This window comes from Belonocnema kinseyi, chromosome 3, assembly GCF_010883055.1.
Source record: "Belonocnema kinseyi isolate 2016_QV_RU_SX_M_011 chromosome 3, B_treatae_v1, whole genome shotgun sequence".
NCBI classification, from domain to species: domain Eukaryota; kingdom Metazoa; phylum Arthropoda; class Insecta; order Hymenoptera; family Cynipidae; genus Belonocnema; species Belonocnema kinseyi.
In genome coordinates this window covers 131084623-131100761 of record NC_046659.1, presented here as the reverse complement: position 1 = coordinate 131100761, position 16139 = coordinate 131084623, and the positions used below count along the sequence as shown (strand labels likewise).

General features: G+C 26.9%; 1 protein-coding gene across 4 annotated transcripts in view; it reads right to left on the bottom strand.

Annotated features, from left to right (window-relative positions):
• LOC117170266 (GTP-binding protein RAD) overlaps nt 1-16139 on the bottom strand; it is a 164701-nt gene that overhangs the window by 136479 nt on the left and 12083 nt on the right. For 3 of the 4 annotated variants that reach the window (XM_033356919.1, XM_033356920.1, XM_033356921.1), the window contains one exon: nt 13770-14027. In XM_033356919.1, the coding sequence (XP_033212810.1) occupies nt 13770-14027 (258 nt within the window). The remainder of the gene's footprint in view (nt 1-13769; nt 14028-16139) is intronic. The other variant, XM_033356922.1, reaches the window with a different exon arrangement.

The following is a 16139-nucleotide window of genomic DNA, read 5'->3' as shown; positions in this document are numbered from 1 at the left end:
AAATGGCTTTCATTTTTAAAAATTATTTTAATTGAATGTTTAAAAAGATTTCCAAAATTGTCTATAAGTCTGGAAGATTTTAATGAAATTATTTCAAATTTGCAGGATTTTTTAAAAATGGTAGGAAAAATTCCATTTATTTAAAAAGATTTAGAAGTTATGGAAAAGTTTCTGAAATAATTTTATTTAAAAAAAATGTAAACAACTCTTAGACTTCTCAAGATTTTGAAATAAAATTTTAAAGCTATTCGAGGACATTTAAACGATTTTAAATGAAAATGATTTAAATTTTAAATGAAGAAATATTCAGTTACAAGAAAATTGTAATTTAAAAATTTTTTAACGTTTCTAACTTAAAATTGCTTCAAATAATATAAGTTTAAATTTTTTAAAATTTATTGATTGATTCTTTATTGTAGACCATTAGGAGTAATAAGGTAGACTTATATTTTTAGAATAGAATCTGATTCTTTAAACACTATGAATCATGAAAGTAAAAAATTCAAAATTTTGCAGCTTATTGGCATTTAATTAAAAATTGTTGAATTAAAAAACTTCGAAACTTGTATTCTAAAACTTTAAGATTAAAGAGTTCTACTTTGAGTTTTTTAATTTGTAGTTTACTTTTTGTCACTTCAAATTAAATTTTTTTAGAGTTGAGAGATTTTTTCTTCAAGTAAAACGACAACACTGTGGTTGAATCTTTGTTAATTAAACAAATTTAAATATTTTAAATTGACAACATAAATAATTAAACATCAGTAAATTCAAACGCTTGTTATTTGAATTTTAAAAAAATTACTTTGATTTCAGAAGATTTAACAACTAAATTTTTCCCTGTAACGCTATTGCAGTCCTCCATCAATCTATTACTGAATAATGACGTCACGATTTCAATAGAATCTTGGCGCGAAATTCAAATTGGCAACTTTTCTGAATAAGTATAAAAGTGGATTTGGAATAGATATAAAATGGGAAAACGGAATGCGAATCTGCATAAATGAGCGTCAATGAAACCCATATGAAACTTTTTCATCTCAGAAAGGATGTATTTCTGGTCATTCCATTTCCATTCTCAACTTTCACACTATCCATGCAGAAGTTTGGTCCATAGAATGAGCGAGCTACTTGCGATAAACTGCTTGGGAGGGACTAGGTTGGACGTCATTGCACCACTAACAGGTACTCTATTTTTGCTTATCTCAAGCTTCTCTTGCGCAAATGTATTTTCGGCTTTCCACTACACACTCAGAACAAGTCACCTAATGTGACGTCGTATTCCAACACTTTATGGTGTCAGCAAATAGCTTTAAAAAAATTAGGCAAATTTTAGTAAGGGAAACCGACCATTCCTGGGACAGTTACGAAAAGCTAACCTAGACAAAAACAATTTTAAAATGGTGAATTGGAAATTTTATTTTAAAGGAATCTGTTATATCATCAGAGATGGTATTTTAACGACCGTAGACAACCCTCCAAACCAAAAATGCAGAAAATCTATACAATATCGATCAATTTAAGAATCTTGTATTACAGAAAATGCTTAACGTCTCAATCAGACTAGATGGAAAATAATATTTTCTGATCAAACTTATTTCTTGAAAAAAAGATCCTCCTCTTTCTTCACTTTGTTGGGAATCGAACCACAAAACTTCTGATTCCCGGTCAGGTGCTTTTCCAATTAAGCTATTAGAGGGATCATAATAAGAACTCTCAAATCAAGAAAATAACGCTAATTTTTAGCTAGGTGTTAATGGTACAAGTTCATGGTTTGGAGGGTTGTCTACGGTCGGTAAAGTACCATCTCTGATGATATAACAGATTTCTTTAAAATAATTACTTGTTCTATTAAAACCTAGCTAAAAATTAGCATTATTTTCTTGAATTAAGAGTTCTTATTCTGATCCCTTTAATAGCTTAACTGGAAAAGCACCTGACCGGAAATCAGAATTTTTGTGGTTCGATTTCCAATTCAATGAAGAAGGAGTAGAATCTTTTTTTCAAGAAATAATTTTAATTTCAATTAGAAATTTTATGACAAAAATTGTTATAATAAGTGGCTAATAAATTATTTGATCGATTAGAATAAAAAATCAATTTTATAATTAATTAATATAAATGGTTTATCAAAATAAAATTGAGCAATTCACTTACAAATATAGAATACATTAAAAATCCAGAATGGATTGTGATAAATCATAAGGAATTTTTATTTTTTTATTTTTAAATAAAATTTACACCAACCTGTTCACTGTTTGCTTAAATAAATAACAACCTATTGTTAATAATCAAAATGAGTTGGATGTAAATTTGAAATACTGATAAAGATATAAATTTTGCTACAAGAATTAAGATGCTACGCTAAAATTAAGAAAGTGAGGTTAGGAATTATAATTACATTTATATTTATTATAAATGAGGAAAAAAGAATTACAAAATAGTGTACGAATTTAAAAATAACTAAGATTTAAGAAATTTAAAATGGCAGAAAATTAACAAAAAAAACATTAAATAAGTTGTAAGACTTTTAATTTTATTTGTATTATTTAATGTCCTATAATTATAAACATTATTGATAATTTTTAACAATTTCTGTAAGGTTTGCTAGCAGAAAATAAACCCGTTTAAGTTTGATAACAAAATAAATAATATTAACAATATTTACATTTTTACCAATTTCTTAAACAATTTTTTTTAATTTTCCGCCCATTAAAATTTCTTCAATCTTCTATATTTGCAAATCTTTACCCTATTTTGTCATTTATTTTTCCTTATTAGGTGCTAAAATACTTTAACTTTAATCTTCCCGAAAAAACGAAAAATAGAACAGTGGAACTGTTAAAAAATATCACATTTCTCATTTTCACCATGCATTTTGTAGCAAGTCGGCCCTGAAGGTAAACATTACAGACTGAAATTATATATTAAAAACAATTTTCTTGGTAAAAGTAGTATGTCAAATTTACATCCTACAATGTTAAATATTGGAATTTTATAAAAAAAGTCCAGTATTTAACACTTCTGTATCACACTTGCGGCTGGCTATCTTGACATCTGTTAAACAACGGAATTATTATAACACCCTCAATTCACTGATTTCGTGGAATTAGCAGAATTCATGGAATTTCCGAAATGCAAGGTATTGTAGGAATTCATGGTAAGCACGGAATACGAGAAATTCACAAGATTCAAAGAATTCATAAAATTTCCGGAACTAATGGAATAAATGGAATTAATGGAAATCACGGAATATATAGATTGAACGGAATTCATGGAATTCAAGGAATTTGTGAAGTTCAATGAGCTTATGAAATCCAACAAAATCATGAAATGCATGGAATGTATGGAATTCATGAACCTACACGAATTCCTTACATTCTATAATTTCGTGAGTTATTTGAATTTCGTTAATTCCTTGCATCCCTTTAATTCCATGAATTATTTTAATTCCGTGAATTTCTTCAATTCCTTTAATTCCATGGGCTCTACGAATTTCGCTAATTTCTTAAAATCCGTGAATTCCCCTATTGCGGGTGTTACATGAATTCCGCAAATTCCGTAACTTTCATGATTACAGTCAATTCCGCAAGTTCCTTGAATTCCATAAATTTCTGAAGTTCCTCTCATTTCATGGATACCTTTAATTCCGTGTATTCTGCGAATTGCTTGAATTTCTGGAATTCCGTACATGTAAAAAATTCCATGAATTTTTCGAATTCCGTGAATTCCATGTGCTTTGAGAATTTCATGAATTCCTGGAATTCCTTGAATTCAAATTATACCGTGAATTTCATGAATGCCATAAATTACGCGAATTTCTTTAATTCCATGGGGTCGTTAGTGCCCTGACACTTTATATTGAAATATTCGAAAATTATTCTTCAGTTTTTAATTTTTTTTTAAGACACGTAATAAAAAAATAAGACTGCGTTCTTGAAATACCCCAAGAGGGCCTCAACGTTATACCAAAGTAAGGGGACCTTTAAGGGCTTATTGCCTGAATTCCTTGAATTCCATGAATTTTGCGAGTTCCTTGAATTTCGGAAACTCCATGAATTTCGCGAATTTCCCGGATTTATGGAATTCCTTGAATTCAATTTATTCCGTGAATTTCACGAATGCAATAAATTTCGCGAATTTCTTTAATTTAATGAATTCCTTTAATTCCATTAATTCTGTGAGTTCCTTGAATTCCATAAATTTGGGAAATTCCTCTAATTTCTTGGACACCTTTAATTTCGTGAATTCTGTGAATTTCTTGAATTTCTTGAATTTTGTGAATTCCTTGAATTCTGTATATTCCTCGAATTTAAGGAATTCCATGAATTTCGGGAATGCCATGAATTTCGGGAATGCCATGAATTTTTCTAATTCCGTGAATTTTTAGAATTTCTTGAATTTCATGAATTTCGCGAATTGCATGAATTGCTTGAATTCAATTAAATCCGTGGATTTCATGGATGCCATAAATTTTACGAATTTCTTTAATTTCATGAATTCCTTGAATTCCATGAATTCCGCGAGTTCATTGAATTCTATAAATTTCGTAAATTTCTCTAATTTCATGGATACCTTTAATTCTGTGAATTCTGAGAATTTCTTGAATTTCCGGAATTCCATGAATTTTTTGAATTCCTTGAATTCCATGAATTTCTCTAATTCCATGAATCCATTGAATGAAATTAATTCCGTGAATTTCACGAATGCCATAAGTTTCGCGAATTTCTTTAATTCCATGAATTCCATAGAGTCGTTAGTGCCCTGTCACTTTATATTAAAAATTTACGAAATTCGTTCTTCAGTTTATAATTTTTTGTTCAATGTCTTGAAATTAAAAAATCATTTAACAAGTAAAATTATCTTATAACAAGACACTTCATAAAAAGTTGAGACTGGGTTCTCTAACTAACCCAAGAGGACCTCAACGTTATACGAAAGTAAGGAGACCTTTAAGGGATAATTGCCTGAATTCTTTAAATTCCTTGATTATCTGGTGCAAAATTTTCGTCTTACAAAAAATCTAATACATGTATAGGAAATCAACTAATTGTGATACATAGTCTAGTTTTTAATAACACGTATCCCAATTAAATTAAAAACAATTCTCATAATTATGTAACAGATGCAAAAAAGTTAATTAATTTGAACAAAAAGATTAATGATGTCAAAGATAGAGAATAATTTTCGTTAAATGTCGAATTTATAATATTTTAATATTATTCCAAATTTTCCATAATAAAAATTTGTGATGCTAACAATTAATATTCTTTTTCAAATTAATGAATATTAAATAAATATTGATCCATTATTTTTCTATAATTGGAATATAGTAATTTATCATTGTATCTTTTAATGTCATTATTAATAATTGTTAAAAGCAGAGAGTAATAAATTTAAATGATTGCCAATAATTGCTAATCCATTTAATTTGATTTGAGTTTAAAATTCTTCATAAATCTCAAAAACCTTATTATAAAAATTGATGATGCGGTACTGCTATTTGCGTCTTTTTTAATTCTACAACTTTCTTTGTTTCTCGTTGGAAAAATCGAGAAAAAACTAGTTTTGCTACCATTCGAAAAAATGTCTTATTTAATAATATTACTTTTTATAAAATGGTTTATATAAGTTCCAAAGAAACTTCCCAGTGGCCAAAAACTTTGGCAAAGTCTTTGCGACATCGTTACGACATCCTTACGACAACTTTACGACATCCTATGTCCATGTCGTTAAGGTGTCTTTACGATATCGTAAATAAGTCGAATGATCTGACGATGTCTTCACGATATCGCAAAGACACCGAAATGACATGAACATAAGATGTCGTAAAGTTGTCGTAAATATGTCGTAACGATGTCGTAAAGAGGTTGCCAAATTTTGTGCCTACTGGGTTTGACCAAGAAAATGGTTTTCTAAAATCTAATTTTGAGCTGCAATAAAGATAATTATATTGGTAAATACAAATCTAATTGTAATTATTAACCTCAATCTTTCCGTAGTATCTTAATACCTGTAACAAAATTGATATCTTTATCAAATATTCGTTACGGTTTTCAATTAGAAAATGTAAATGAGATAAAATACAAACAATATTTCCTACTCATCGAAAATATTATTAATTTTATATTACTCAGACAAAAAATATCGCTTTCTAACATCGAATGTTAATCTAGCTATTATTGAATTTAATTATTTTATATTAAAAATATTGCTTATAAGCTCCACGTTTGCCGTTTAATTAATTATTTATTGTCAAAAAGTTATTCAAAGTAATTTATTGTAACTTCCAATTTTAAGCTAAATTTTGTCAACTGCTCAGTTAAGTAATTTAATAGAAACTAATTAATTTAACTTTTTAATAAAATTAGTGAGTATGCATTAAAATTTCATATTATAGATTGATCCTGAATATTACAAATATTAATAAAATTAATATTATCGATTTACTTGCAAATTTAACTGTTTGGTTGTAAATTTTGATTTAGAATTCATCCTAATTATAATTACTACATTACCTTCAAAAAAGTCTTTAAACAATTTCGATTATTTTTTGGTAAAATTTTATTTACTAAATAATCTTTTTTATTAATATTTTAATCATGTCGTTGAAAATTCAGCTTTTTGTTTCAAAATTTCATGCTTTTAGTGATGAAATTCACCTTTCTTGAACAATAATGCAACTGGTTTGTTGAAGATTAATCTGTTTAGGTTGAAGCTTCAACAGTTTTATTAAAAATTCTTTGTTAAAATAAAATTCAACTGCTTCCAATTTATATTAGAAGCTTTTTTGGTTGAAATATCAACTATTATATTTCTTGATAAGAATTCACCTTTTTTTGGTTACAAATTTAAATACTCTCTTAAAGGTTTTTCTACTTGGTACAAATTTATCAATTCACTTGCAAATTTTTGTTGTTTGTAAATTAACTTTTTTCTTGAATATAAATTTTTTACAGTGAAAAATATAACTGTTTTTTCGGGAACTCTTGTATTTAGATTAAGGATTAAATAGTTTGGCACAAAATTAATGTATTTGAATGAAAAGTAACTTTTTTGTGAAAATTCATATTTTTGGTTTGAAAATTATACCATTTTCCTCGAAAATTGAACAATTTGGGTGAAATATTTGTTCTTTTTTAATGAAAAATCTTATATGGTTCAAAATTCATCCTTTTTGGTAAAAATGTTATCTTTTATGGTTACAAGTCAGACTGTTTGGTAGAAAATTAGTATTTTTTTAATTTAAAATTGAAAAAAAATTGAATTCTAATAAAAAATATAACAAAAAAATTTATATTACAAAATGAGAGCCATTTAATAAATGATAAGAAAGAAAGAATTTTCAATAAAACTGTTTAAGGTTCGAATTTTCGAATTAAAAAGGCGAATTTTCAACCAAATAATTGAAATATGAATGAAAAAAAACTTTTCAGTCAAGCAAGAAAAAAAATTTTTACCCAAACTGTAGAATTTTAATTTAAAAAAGACAAACTTTCTACAGATCTGTTTAATTTTTTACCGAACGGGACGACTTTTTAACAAAACTATTTACTTATGGAGAAAAATTAATTTTTTAAAGAAAGGCATCAAATTTTTAGTCAAGTTAAATCAAGTTTAAACACTTTTTTTATCTTGTGTATTAATTTTTATTACTATGAATTCTAAATGAAAAATATAATAGTAGACTTTTCAACCAGTATTCAGTCGATAATAATAATCTTATTGATATTCCCAGTTGGCAGAATTAAAAAAAAGTCATTCATGATAAATTTGTAGACCTTTTTAAGGTTTAACTTTTATACTATTATTTAACTTAATAGGGGTTTCGTGATAGGGGGTTCGAGTTGGCACTTGTGTCTTTTGGGTTGCGAAACTTTGGCAGTTACGCCCTTCGAAGTTACAAACTTTCGTGATTATTCTCTTTTTGAGTGTTAAACTTTCGTTCCAAACTTCAGCACTTATCTCTCTTCAGAATTCTAAGTGTGGCGCTTATTCCCCTCCAAACGTATTCTTTTTCAGAGTCCTCAGCGATGACGATCTTAAGATTTCTTAACAAAATTTTTTTACAAAAATAACAAATATTAACTTTTCCAAAGATCGTCGATCAAATATGATCAAGCATTGACAACAGTAATTTGGTGATTGTGAATTCTCTTTTGTTAAAGCTCCTTCGGTTTTAACGAAAACATTTCTTCACAGGTCATCGTTTTCACAAACAGGCAGACATACATACGTAAATATAACAATTTTATCACAACTTTTTTTACTTTGTCATAAATTTAATTTTGCTATATTCAATGTACATTTTTATATTCTCATTAATTTTTGTACCCAGAGTTTTTAACAAACTTGTAGATATTTTTGGGTAAAAAAACTTTTGTCTTTTAATTTTTTTCGTCTTTTGTGTGAGCAAATTTACTTATTCTATTTAAAAATGATTAATAACAAATTGGTAGATCTTTTTGGGTGAATAACTTTTGTCTGTTAATTTCAGTTCGTACCTTGTGTCTTTTTTCAAAATAAAATGGTATTCAAACAAAATTTAATTCATTTATTTTAAATTCTATTTTTACGATGAAAGTAAAAACGACCTCTCCTATAAAAAATTATTCATGAAAAATTAGAATGGGCCTTTATTATTTTCATAGCTTGTGTCGTTTGTCAAAAAATTAATTTTTTTATTTTTAATGTTATCTTTTACGACTAAAAACAAAAACTACGCATCTTATCGAAAAGTAATTGATAACAAATTTATAGACCTTTCCAGGGTGCCCAATTTTAGTTCAATAATTTTTTTCGCAACCTTGTATAGTTAGAACGCAAAATGAAATTTTTGATTTTTCATTGTTTTTTGTACGATCTAAATTGGAATTGTCAGCATTTCGATAAAATTAAAAAATTTCTTAAAATCATCTTTTAGAGCTTTTAAAAATAAACTTTTTTCTGTTTTTAAATTTCTTTCATATCATGAGTTTTTTTTCTTAAAATATTCATTTTGAGTTTTTTATTTCCTTCTTTGGAAAATGCTATAACTCTGATAATTTTCTTTTTATCGAAAAAAGTCATTTTGATGAATTGTTCAAATTTCGGAGTACTATGAATAACCATACATAGAATTTTCAAATCTTGAAAAAAATGGTCTCAAAAATTTTGACAGAATAGACAGACTACAGGCAGACAGACGGACAGACAGACACCTCCGTAAAAATCTTACAAGTTCAAGATTCTGATCTAAAGTCTTTTTTAGATAAGAATTCAAATATTTCTTGGAAAATTTTTCTTTTTAATTAATAAATGTATCTAAGTTAGTTTTGTTGAAAATGCAAGTAACTTCTCAGAAAATTTAGTTCTTACTTAAAAGTTATATTTTTATGTTGAAAATTAAAGTTAAAATTTTCTTTGGATACAAATTCAACTTTTTTCTCACAATTTGTGTTTTTATTTTAAAAATTAATCTATTTTAAACTGCGTCTTCCTTAGATAAAAATTGAACGCTTTGGTTAAAAATTCAACAATGCTGTTAAAAATCATCCTTCTTGGTTGGGAATTTTATAATTTAGTTAAAAATTCAACTATTTTGTGAAAAATTAACTTGTTCAAAATTCATGTTTTTGTATCAAAAAGTCAACTGTGATCTTTTTTAGTGGAAAACTCAACTTTTTTTTTAAATTTGACTTTTATATTCAAAAGTTCGTCTATTTTCGTAGAAATTTAATCTTTCTGAGGTAAAAATGCAACTTTTCTTTTAAGAATTCAAGGATTTTGTTAAAAATTCATAACTTTAGTTCGAAAACTCAAATGTTTTATTAAAAATTCAACTATTTCATATGAAATTTAATGATTTGAAATGCTTATTTTGGTGAGAAAAAGTCAACTCAAACTTTTTTCCGGATAAAAATTCAACTTTTTTTTTAACTTGCCTTGAGGATTTGACAATTCATGTTTTAGTAAAAATTTCCTCTTTCTTAGAGAAAACTGCAACTCTTTGTTTGAGGATTCATCAATTTTATTAAAGTCATCGCTTTTGTTTTTTAATTTAACTGTTTTGTTGAACAATGTTTTTCAGTTTGAAAATTTTCGTAATAAATTTAATTCTTGTTTGAAACTTATATTTTAATATTGAAAAATCAAACTCAATTTTGTTGTATGCAAATTCAAATATATTTTTGAAAAATTTGTATTTTCAATTTTAAATTTGATCTGTTTTAATAGGCATTTTATCTTTCTTGAATGAAAATGCAACTGTTCGGCTGAAAATTAATCTTTTTTGCTTGACGGTAAAAATATTTTGTTTAAATCAATATGTTGAGAAATAATTTTTTGTCGAAAATTGATATTTCTAGTAAAAAATGTATCTTTTCTAATGATTGTTTAACTATTTTCTTAAAAACTGGCCCTTTTCGCTTAAAAATTCAACTGAGTGGGTGAAAAATAAATTATATTTTTGTACAGAAAATTCGCCTTTAGTTTGAAGATTCAACAATTTAGGTTAAATTTTTTTATCTTTTATGACTGAAAAATCTTTTTTTGCTGAAAAATCGTTTTCTTGTTTTTAAATTAAGTTTTTTAAAATGAAACTTCATCTTTTTTGGTTGAAATTAAATTATTTTTAAAAAAGGCATTTATTTTGTTTAAAATTCAAGTATTTTGTTAAAAAGTATATTTAATGAAGAAAATGAATTTTGTCATTTGAAGCAAATAAGTACCTAAATTAAAAAATTTGTATTTTATATCTGGAATATTGTATGATTTCATTTATAAATGATCCTATCTTAAAAATATTACATTTTCAGAATGCTGGTATCTGAACATTAATGTTTAGGAAAATAAAAAACTGAACAAAGATAAATCTGAGGATTTTTTAAATAAAGTTTTGACCCTGCAGAACGGCCCCTTGTTCACATTGAATGAGTAATAGAACAATATTTTAGGGAAAATAAATTATTATTCAAAACCGGTTAGGCTTTCAATCAAATTGGAGGAAATTATAGCCAGCAATCGTGATCAAAATCATGACTCATCAAATATACGTAATTTGATTCTAGATTAGTATTGACAATATACCGTCATTAGTGCCATATTCCAATATTTGTGAATTTGACAACTATCCCGCGATATTTGATTGTCCCAGCCTGACTCTCATTTCATATTTTCTTTATTTTTATATTACCCATAGTTAACTAGTGCGTTTCAGGATAATCTGCTTTTAATTGTTTCTCAATTTCTACAAATGATAAAAGCGCGGAAGGCTAATTCCGAAATTAAATCCCACTTTACTTTCATACTTTATTCATTATCTTTTCCTTTATGATTGTGAATATCGCAAATCCTCTCAGCATATTTGAGGGATGAGTGAGTTAATACTTTTCTCTTAAAAAAAATCTTTATGGAATTTTCAATTGTCTTTTCTTGTCCAATGAATAGTTTCCTGAATTACTTGATAACAATAAATGATTAATTAATTAGCATCGTCAAATGATTTACTGTCCTAAACTCTTTGATATAAACAAGATAAAAGAAAAAAGTGGAAAAGTGTGGTTTAATTTTACAATATTTCTATTTACCACTGCTACGATTTTAGAAAATGGAATTTTATATATTCCAACGTGAATATCACAATTTTGACAAATTAAAACTATCATCATTCATGTTCCCTATTTTCATTTTTTTCTTGCTTTTTTAAATAATTTAGATACATTCTATTTTTAGGGTAGGATAGCCTACTCGTCAAGCGTCAATTAGTCATTAATTACATTTCTGTAAACGTCATTAATTAAATTCACAGAAACAGCTAAAATGAATATTTTTAATTTTAATTTACCGACACGTAGAGAGTCCAAACAACTAGTTTAATACATTAACCCAAGTCGAAATATAATTACTGAATTATATTTTGTTACTGATAAGTCGACAGATGTTTTTTGGATGAAAACTATTTTTCCTTAATATTTGTCTTTTTTATTTAAAAGTTCATATTTTCTAGAAAAAATATTGCATCTTTCTTTGATAAAAATACGACTGTTTTGTTAAAAATAAAAACATTTCCTGGACAATTCCCTTTTTCTTTAAAATTCGTATTTTTGTATTGAAAAGTGAATTAAATCTTTTTCGATCAAAATTCAACTTTTTTGTTGAAAATTTAACAATCTTGTTAAAAATTCATGCATTTTGTCTACAAATTCGACTATTCAGAAGAAAATTAACTTATTGTTCACAATTACTTTCTAGGAAATTTGTAATATTTCGTAGAAAATATACTTTTTGTTTTAATTGAATATTTTGGTGCTTAAAAAGAAACTGAAATATTTTCCGGATGAAATTCAACTTTAAAATTTGCTTTTTTCAATTGAAAAATCATCTGCTGTAAACAAATGTTTATCTTACGTGGATTAAAATTCAACTATTTGGTAGATTATTTAACTTTTTTTTCAAAATACATACTTTTTGCTTGAAAAAAATTCCTTATTTTGGATTTAAAATTGAATTTTTTCGTAGAAACTTATTTTTGTTACAAAATATATATTTTGATCTTGAAAAGTCAAGTTAAATCGTTTTTGAATGAAAAATAATGTTTAAAACAATTTTTTTACAATAAAAAGTCATCTGTTTTAACCGAAATTTCTTATTTTTGATATAAAATGCAAATGTTTAATAAGGAATTTAACAATTTTGTGAAAAATTACTTTTTGGTTGAACATTCGTCTTTTTGCATTGAAAATTGAAATTCTTAAGTAGAACCTTTTTTATTTTTCAAAAATGAATATTTGAATTGTAAAAAGTAAACTTAAATCTTTTGTAACAGAAAATTCTAATATTTTTATTTTAAATTGATCTTGTTAGTTTAAAAATTCATCTGTTTTGGTGGAAATTTTATTTTTTGTTATTGAAGTGCAACTTTTGGGGTAAAAATTATTATTGTTTGCTTCATTATTCAACTATTTTGTTGAAAAGATTGACTTCAATCACTTTGTTGAGAAATCATTTTTGTTGTTGTTAAAGATTTATATTTTTAGTTGAAAATGCATTTCTTTAGTTGAAAGTTTGACTTTTTTGTTAAAAAGTAATCCTTTTCAATTGATAATTCAACTACTGGGGCGAATGTTCAAGTACATTGTTTAAAAATTAGTTTTTTTGATTGAAGGGTTATTTCTTTGGTTGAAAGTTTAACTGCTTATTGGAAAATCATTTTTTGGTTTAAAATCAATTTTTTAACTGAAAATTTAATTTAGTTTTACTTTTTTAAGATTGGCCTTTTTTCTTTGAAAATTCCCCTTTGTTGATGAAAAAATCATTTTCTTGGTTTAAAATTTCATTTTTGTGGGATAAAAATGCATCAGTTTCGTAAAAAATTCATTCTTTGCATATATTTCGTCTCGGGAATTGTTTTACATACATGCGCCTCATAACGTCTTGCTGTAAAACTTCGCAGCAATATTGAATGATCCGAAGCTATTCAAAGCATTCAAAATAAATATTCTCTTCTTAATTTAAAAATTAAAAACAAGTTAAAAATACTAAACTTGGAATTTATTTATTTTCAAAAAAACGAACATCATCAATTGGTTTTAAACGAAAAAAAATTTCACTAAGAACAGAAACTAAAAAAAAAGTTTCATTATCCAATCACCAATAACCACGATGATAAAAATGCAAAAAAAAATATATTTTAAGATTTTTATACCGTCTTGTTTTGAAGATAAAAAAATTTAAATAATTAAAAATATTTAGCTATTATGAGAATTGTAAAAATTAAAAAACAAAAGACTCACCTTTGCTGGTGAGACTGAAACTTCTAAGTCTATAACTGTCCTCATCTTCGCCTTCTTCTCTCTGAGGCATTTGGACAGAACCGTCGGGAACATCGAGAAATGCATTACTCTTCCTATGATGAGTGTGATGCATACTTTGACCTCTTCTACTTCCTCTTCTCCTAAATCCGGGACTGACGTCATTTTCATTCAGCCTGGGTTCACTGCTGCAATGAGTAGATTTCATCGTTGGTTCATGATGATGATGTTGAGCTGCTGCTAAAAATTTTCAAAAATAACAATCATTATTATAGGTGTCCTTTTCTTCAATACCAAATGACTACACTGAGAAAACAAAATAATGTCCCAGCAACAAAATTATTTTGTTAAACAGTTTTTTTGTTCTTTCAAAAATTTGTTTGTTCTATGAAAAAAAATTTGAAAAAGAATTATATTTACATTTTATTATTCTGTGTATTTAATCCCTTAAATCCTAAAAACATACTTGAAAGTAATTGAAAAAGTATCTTAAAGCATTTAAGGGAAATCTCTCAATTAAGCACTTTTTCAACTAATCACCGATTATTCCGAAAATTAATTACATTTAAGTAAACGAATTTTCTACAAAGCAAACACATGTTATTCAATTAATAAATTTTGACCTTCTATTTTTTTTCTCAAATAGAAAATATTTTATTCACAAACTAAATTTTTGCCTTCATAAAATAATTATTACATGAGAAAAATTGAATTGCTCCAACAAAAATATTATGATAAATCTACTCAAGTTTTAGTTCGTTTGACAAAAAATAATGTTGTAGTTACAAATATATTTTTCGTCCAGGAAAACTATTTTATAAAATCTCTAATATTTTTTTGAGTCTAAAAAATCATTGTTTTGAGCTAAAAAATATCTAATTAATTTAACCAAACTAGTTTGTTCAATCTAAAAGGAAGTTTGTTTAGCATACCAAACTTTTTAGTTGGTTTAACCAAACACTCCAACAAAATAATTTAGTTAGCTTAACAAAACAGTGTTTTTGTTTCTATACGAACGAAAAAAATTGGTTGCGACAAGCAAACTTTTGTTCAGTCAACCAAAGATGTTTATTAATAGTCTATGATTTGTCATCGTCATGAGTCAATATGTCATTTATATCCAAGAGGATAATTTATATGACTTCAATTCCAAATTTCATTAGTTTTACATACATAGAAAAAGGAAACGGGATGGAGATACGGAGAAGGATAAGAACTTGTGAGAGGAGAAAAAGCAGGAAAATGTGAGTAAGGATAGAGAAATAATAAGACAGTTTGTATTTCAAGAGGAGAATTGTTTACCATGTACTAGAAGAAGAAAGTTTAAAGAAAGGAGAAAGAGAAGGAAAAAGGAAGCAAAAAAGATGAAGAGATAAGGAAAAAGAAGAAAGAAAAAAGGAGAAGGGAAAATGGAAAAAGAATTAAAAAGGAACAGCAAGAGAAGATAGAAGGAAATGGAGACAAAAATGGTAAACATAAGGGAGAAGGACCGTCGAAGAGGAAAGGAGCAAAAGGGGAAGGGCGAAAGAAGAAATCGAAACGAGAACGAGATGCAGAAGAAGACGGAGACGAAAAACAAAGAAGGAAGAAAAAAAGGAGAACGGGAAGGGAAAAAGAGGATGGGAGAAGCGCAGTGAAGAAGATGCTGTATGAGAATATGCAAATAAAAAAGAAGTGGCACTATAAGGGAGAAAAAATAAGAACAAAAATCAGAGAGAAGGGAGTAAAAGTAGAAGAGTAGAGTAAAAAAGAAGCAGAAGCGAAAAAACTGTAGATGGAGATGAATTAGGAAAAGGAAGAAAGAAGAAAAAAGAAGAACGAAAATAGAAAAAGGAGAGAAAAGGAGAACGGAGAGTTATATGCACAAAAAGAGGGCAGAAAAGAAAAAGAAAAAAAAGACCAGGAAGGGGGAAGGAAGAAGAAAAATGACGAGTTGGAAAGAGGAGAAGATTCAGGAGAGAAGAAGGGGATAAGAAGGAAGAAGTAAGGATAAGGAAGGAGAACATAAAAGGGAAGATTAATAAGAAAGAAGTTACAGGAGAAGGTATCAGGAGCTGGAAAAGAAAAGCAGAAGAAGAAGGGAGAAAGAAAAAAGCAGGAAAAAGAAATGGGAAAAGTGCGAAAAAAGAAGTGAAAACGAGAACGAGGTAAAGATGAATATGGCGATGATAAAGAAAGAACGGAGAAAAAAGAAAGAGAACGTGAAAGAAGAAAGAAGACGGAAGAAAAGTAGAGAAGGGGATGCTGAATGAAGACATAAAAATAAAAATAAAAGTAGCAGTATAGAGGAGAAGAAAGATAAACGGAAGGGAAACATAAGCGAGAAGGAAAAAAAGTAGAAAAAAAAGAAAA